At 40.1% G+C, this 6,523-nt stretch overlaps 1 protein-coding gene across 1 annotated transcript; it reads left to right on the top strand.

Annotated features, from left to right (window-relative positions):
• The first annotated feature begins 724 nt into the window (after positions 1-724).
• Positions 725-5,060, top strand: tspan1 (tetraspanin 1). Its single transcript, XM_018753398.1, has 8 exons — positions 725-754; positions 1,100-1,161; positions 2,332-2,538; positions 3,209-3,283; positions 3,968-4,066; positions 4,378-4,518; positions 4,607-4,690; positions 4,993-5,060. The coding sequence occupies exons 2-8, from the start codon at positions 1,105-1,107 to the stop codon at positions 5,044-5,046; spliced, it is 717 nt and encodes a 238-aa protein (XP_018608914.1). The 5' UTR covers positions 725-754; positions 1,100-1,104; the 3' UTR covers positions 5,047-5,060.
• The last annotated feature ends 1,463 nt before the right edge of the window (positions 5,061-6,523 follow it).

Below are 6,523 nucleotides of genomic sequence, written 5' to 3'. Positions count from 1 at the left end.
TGTGCTGTCATGACCATGGTCCATGGTGCGCTTTGCAGACCCCCATCAGTTAAACATGCAAAAGACCTTTGGATGAAAAAGGACACACACACTTTCAACTCATGCTTAAAAGTCAAGATATATTTTCCAACATCTGTAATTTGCCTCCAGTTTGCAGCTGAATAAGAAAACCTCCCCCCCCCCCCAGTTTTTCTTCAATACATATTTCATAAAAGGCTGCCAAAGAAAAAAGAGCCCCTCGGATGACATTATCAGCGCCGTGGGTCCGCGAAGGACAATGGAAAAATACTGTAAGCATCGTCCAATGGCGCCACACCCCCATCTAGTGGCCAACAGGCAGAATGCAGGACTGGGAAAATGTCCTGAAAATAAAGGAAGGTCACCTGGTGTCACTTAGACTCACATGTTCTACTTACCACACAGCAGAAAGGCTTATTCAAAGTTGCCAACAAATATGGCTGTTTTTTTCTCCCATGTTTATATGAAGGTTAGATATGGTTATGAAATAACCAAGGAAAGATTTGCATAAAAAAAGGATGTATGAGAGCGCATTGAAAGAACTGACCAACCCAGGCCTTTGCTCCTCCCCAGCAGGGGTCAGATGGCACCTGCAGTCTGGGAACCTGTACAGTCCACCTGTGCCCCACCCCTCCTCCATAGCTGCTCCCGATAGAAACCCTTGGAAAGAGGCTCACTCTGAAGCAGATCTGTTTGGTCGCTGCAGGTAAAGTGTGAGAGGCTCCAACCGAGACAGGTAGGAAGAGCTCAGTTTCATATATTCATATTTTTCACATTTTTCACAGCATAATGAAAATGTGAATGAAATGTGATTATGAAAACAGGTGAAGCAGGTGCTTTGAGAGCAACCATAGAAATCAATGAGAAATAAATGACCTTTACATTTTACACTGAAAAATCGGGCTGTAACGTACAGTGTTTCACCCAAGGTTACTTGGGTTCAGTCTCGCTTCTTTACCGGGTGTTCTGGGGTACGGAACACGGCACTACTGTCGAAACAATTTGCCATTTTTGCTTGCGTACATGTATTAAGCAATTAACAAAGTAGTAATTTCATGTTAACTTGCCTGTTGGCTTGCAGATACGATGGGGTGCTTTACCTTCGTGAAAACTATGATGATCCTCTTCAACCTCCTGATCTTTGTAAGTCTGTTGACACCTACACCTTGTTCACCAAAAAAAGTGAAGTAGAGCACCAAACATGCGAAGAAAACCAGTAGTCCTTCTGATGCAAATTGTACAAACTCAACAACCTCTGAATGCAAACGCATGGTCGAAAGGGTATATTTTTAGGCGGCTCTATTTGTTTGCGTTCGACATCGAGCAAAAAGCCTATATCTTGAAAGAGCGCTGAAAGGAAACGGCACGTTACCGATACACTGAGTCCTCAACAGGACCTTATGTCCGTTATGCAGTTGGATCTTTGAAACAGATGTTGTTCCTGCTAATACTTATTTTCAAACTTAACCTTTATAGAAATGTTTAATTAATTTTAGGAAAAAAATGCTGAAAATTTCACCTTTGGTTCATTATACGGAAGCATAGTATTATAAAGCGGCTTTTTCGTTCCAGGAAAACTATGACACCGGACTTCTGATTTAGGACGCAGAGTTGATAGTATTTTATAAGAAATATGAATTATAGAGATGTATAATGTCTACAAAAACATGTGTCCAAATGTAGGTGGTGCTGAAAATCTGCTTTATTTGCAAAAATTTTTATATTTCTCCTATTAAAAATGTAGCTAATGACTTCCTCTGCCTAAAGTAACGTTATGAAGAGGACAGGCCAAGTTACGTTCTTTACTAACAGTCAAATTAAACCAAAGACCAAAACCAATTTATTAAATTATAACCTTCAGTCATTTCCTTGAAACCAGGTAATTGGTTTTAAGCCTTATAAAAACCCAATTTATACGGTTCACATTGTTTACCTGTGTTTTGTTGTACAAAAACACATTTTGCCTCGTAAACCAGTTTCGGTTGCCTTTTTCCACATTTCCCCCCAAGACACTCTGTTCATGTTTAATCTACAAATGAAAGTTTTGCCTTTCACACAATATTTTGTAAGAGAAACTGCCGACAAAACCTTGTCAACAAAACCATCATCATCAGATGTGTTTGTAAAAGATGATGATGCTGGCCCACATACGATGCCGAAAACATTTTATCAGGAAGTCTGCATACCTCAATAAAGGAAAAATAATAAAAAATACTGATCTAACAGATACTATGATCTCTTTGCATGTTTATTTGTGGCATTATCAGATTGTGGTGTGGCTAACAGTCCCCTGTGCTCTTTCCATCTCTGCAGCTGGGGGGCGCCGGCCTGCTGGCTGTGGGCATCTGGGTAAGCGTGGATGGGGGCTCCTTCCTGAAAGTGCTGGGTCCTTTCTCCAGCCAAGCAACGCAGTTTGTCAATGTTGGCTACTTCTGCATCGTCATTGGCGCCATCCTGGTGCTGCTGGGCTTCATGGGCTGCTGCGGAGCACAAAAGGAGAGCAAGTGTCTCCTCATCCTGGTACGGAGGACCGGTACTCACCCTACTGAATCACTGACACTGGGGATAAGACAAAAGTTTACACTTCTCCAGCTGCTTACTTTCAAGGGATTACCAGGTACGGTTAAGGGAACAAACTTAGGGCATGAAGGTTGCTGGTTCAAGTCCCAGGAAACGGTTTGTTTTAATTCCGTATCATGGTACTTACTAAAACTCCCCCAGTAAAAATATCTAACAACGCAGAAAGGTGAAATTCTGAAACACTTTGGACTGCAACAGCAGCTGAGAAACAAAACCATATTTTTTATATATTAGGACAGCTGGTAGTGTAGTGGTTAAAGCTACTGCCTTTGGACCCAAAGGTCGCAGATTTGAGCCCCACCTCTGGCTGTAGTACCCTTGAGCAAGGTAGGTATGCTGAATTGCTCCAGTAAAATTACCCGGCTGTGTAAATGATTGTAATAATTGTGACATTAACATTGTAAGTTGCTTTGGAGGAAAGCATCAGCTAAATTTCCATTTGGTTTCAGAAAGTTTTTTTTATTATTTTTTAGAATATATAATTACAGCACATCACTGTCTCAGATGCAGCCAGTTTCCTGCCCTTTTCGGTGCAATGGAGCATCCATTACCAGGTTTGCTGTGCATGTAGGTAAGCCTTTCGCTGTTCTTCTTTTGTATTCCCCTCCAGTTCTTCTCCATCATCCTCATCATTTTCATCGCTGAAGTTGCAGCTGCCGTCGTCGCGCTGGTATACTCGTCATTTGTAAGTCCCTCCTCGTCCCCCCAGAGAGCCCTTTCATTCTTCTCATATGTTCTGCATCTGTGTAGATCTCACTCACTTCCTAGCCCTCTTTCAGCCTTCATGCAACTGCTGTCATTTTTTCCCTAAAAAGTGTATTGCATTTGATAATTGCAGTTTTGCAGATGTATATGCAAAATAGGTCCTTTACATATATTTCTCCTGTATAGGGAATATGTAATAATCACAGCTCAAATGAGCCATGTAATGAAATTCTGTGAAAGACATTATAACATAGGCTTCCAATGTAGTAACGCATCCCAGGAAAGCAGTCTTGGAGGACTGTCATGCTTTATTGTTTCAGAATCAAAATATTACATCTTACATGTGGGATTACATAGTTTGTACCATCCTTTTTAAGATTATTACCTGAACCTCATGGCAGTCTCATTAACACCTTGCAATTAGTTTGAAAAATCTTAATGACCATTAAAATGTTTGCCAATAACAATGCCACAGAACATTAACTGCACATAAATATTTACTTTTTAAATTGCAGTGACCTTAAAAAGGTCTAAATAGACAAATAAGGTTCATTCATTATTGTCTGCACTTTGCTTTCCCGTCTGATTGATGAGGGCTACAGCATTGACCAACATGTACGTGCGTGTGCGTGTGTGTGTGTGTTCGTGTTCGTTCCAACCCCAGGCACAGAGTCTCCTCCAGGCCTGGGCTGAGCCTGCACTGAAGAACCAGTATGGAAATGACAAGGTGGTGACGCAGATATGGAATGACACCATGACTGAGGTAAGCCCCACTCGGTGATGTCTGCGGTGCTGTGTGTACAACATAATGTTGATCAGATGGACTTGGAAGGGAGAAAATGCAAATCATAAAGTAATTAAGACAGGAGCTGGGAACCCTGGTTCCGGCAGGCCACGGGTATGCTCTTTTTTGTTCCTGCTCAATTCACTATCATGTAGCCATGATTGAGACTGAAATATGATCCTCGATTCATTTATTAATATATATATAGAATATCTGCCAGGTATCTGAAGTGTTTACATGAATAAGATAATTGATTTAGCTTAAATAATATCCTTTTTTTTTCCATAAAGCTCAAGTGTTGCGGATTCTCCAACTACACAGACTTCAATAACTCCAGTTATCTCAAGCAGCACAGTGGGACCTACCCTCCCACCTGCTGCAATAGCACTGCCCCCTGTGAAGTGCAGTTGGCACAGAAAAGTAAGGTCCAGGTGAGAACTGCATGCCTCCCATTTATCCTTCATGTTTGCAATGCGATATTTTCCACTACTAATACCCATATCATTGCTTCCTTTGCAGGGTTGTTACAAACATCTTCTGTCCGAGCTACAGAAAAATGCAAATGTGGTTGGGGGAGTAGCTATTGGCATCGGGGCTGTAGAGGTAACCGAAAGTGGCTCAGTGAATAATATTGACTAAAACGATGCACAAAAATTCACTGGAATTACTGGTAATTCTAATTAATACTGGTAGTCTCTACATGCTAGGAAAATAAGGCCGTTCTGATTTAATGCGTCATGGATTGTGTTTGATACACACAAACACACACGTACACCCACCAGAAATGAATCAGAATAAGTCATTTCAAGCGTGCTGTTAGTAGAGTGCTGTCCAACACAGCTGTGTACTGTAAACACAGCAAATTAACTTTTAGCTCCCTAATCTCAGTGTTTCTTCTTTTTCAGATTTTGTCTATGATTGTCTCCATGTACCTCTACTGTCACATGGACAAAAACTGACAACGAAAGAGGGCAAATTCTACAATCTATACGTCAATGCAGATATGAATACTGTTTGCAGAAAATTAGTCTGTTTTCAGTTTTTTTGTTATTATGCTGGGTGTATTACCAAATACGTTTTCTGTTGTAACATTTTTTGTTTTTAAGCTTTACATAAATGATATTAGCCTATAAATATTATGTATTGCACGCCATTTAGTAGTTTTTAAAGTAGTTCATGAAACATGGCTTAGTTCTTTTCCATGGCACATCAGTGAGGATATGATAACCGTCAGTCTTATATTTAGATTTTTAGATTTCCAATCAATCTGATTATATTTGTTCTCCATATAATTCTCAGAGAACAGCTAAATAGTCTGGTAAAAGATATGGTTTAAATATGTTAATGAAGAGATTAACTGGAGAACAAAGTTTTCTAAAACCAATGCAAAAGTATCAGACAAAGGCATAGTACTGAATTTTTGTTATTTGTGTGAACATGTGGTACATCACTAATTGAATAAATATTTAAAACCTTTGTAAATAGCTAATTATACATAAAAGGGCTTAACTGGAAAGAAATTAAATTAAAATTGTATTTATCTATGAAAAGGTTATTTGACAAAATAAAATACAAAACTAAAAATAAATTTAGTTTTTCATTTTTTAAACATTTATTGTCTACATCAAAGAGAAAGACATTCCAAAAAAAAAAAAAAAAAAAAAACACAACACCTTTTCAGTTTGTGTGTTTCATCTATTGCTGCTGCAGTCACAACCTTCAGTTTCGTCCTGTGAAACAGCGTTTTGTTCAAAGAGTGTTGTTACATTTAAGGTCCACGACAAACAGATGTATTTACACTGATAAAGTAACAGAGAAAGGGAAATGTGTTTGCTCTGCGATAGCATTGGGATAAAGATCCGGATATGAGCGGCTTATCGGAGACAAAGTTTCACACCTTTTGTGTGACATTTCTGACTCACTGAGCCGTTTTGCTCCCACTCAACAGTGGGCCTTTATAGTCACCACACGTGACGTCTATGACTGGAGTACATCCTACAACGTACATGTCCGATGAGAACTGCTCAGTAGCAGTAATTAGTCAAATACAGTCATACTAGTCAAAGGACCTGGGGTCAGATGAGAAAACATCACTCTACAACAATGCCGCGTTCACGTACAGCGATGGTACATTCCGATTTACGACCGATCATCTCTGTAAAATGTTCTACATCACTTATTTTAAACAGTTTCGGAAAACATGGAGAAGCGTAGTGCCCGAGCCACCGGGTAACGGCGTGTCGACAGATGGAAAACAAGGCGAATGGTTCCATGTGTGTTCACTCTCGGAGTGTCAGTAAGGTGCCTGTATTCCAGGAAGGGTGTGGAAAATTTGGGCTGACCTTACGGATGTCATTCCTTCGCGGCTTCTGTTGAAATGGCCTGACAAGAAGAAGCAGTACATTACCCTGTCCGCACCGCTAGCAAGGCAGCTAA

The sequence above is a fragment of the Scleropages formosus genome, chromosome 3 (assembly GCF_900964775.1).
Source record: "Scleropages formosus chromosome 3, fSclFor1.1, whole genome shotgun sequence".
Classification (NCBI taxonomy): Eukaryota; Metazoa; Chordata; class Actinopteri; order Osteoglossiformes; family Osteoglossidae; genus Scleropages; species Scleropages formosus.
The sequence above is the reverse complement of the archived record's forward strand: the minus strand, read 5'-3'. Positions and strand labels throughout refer to the sequence as shown.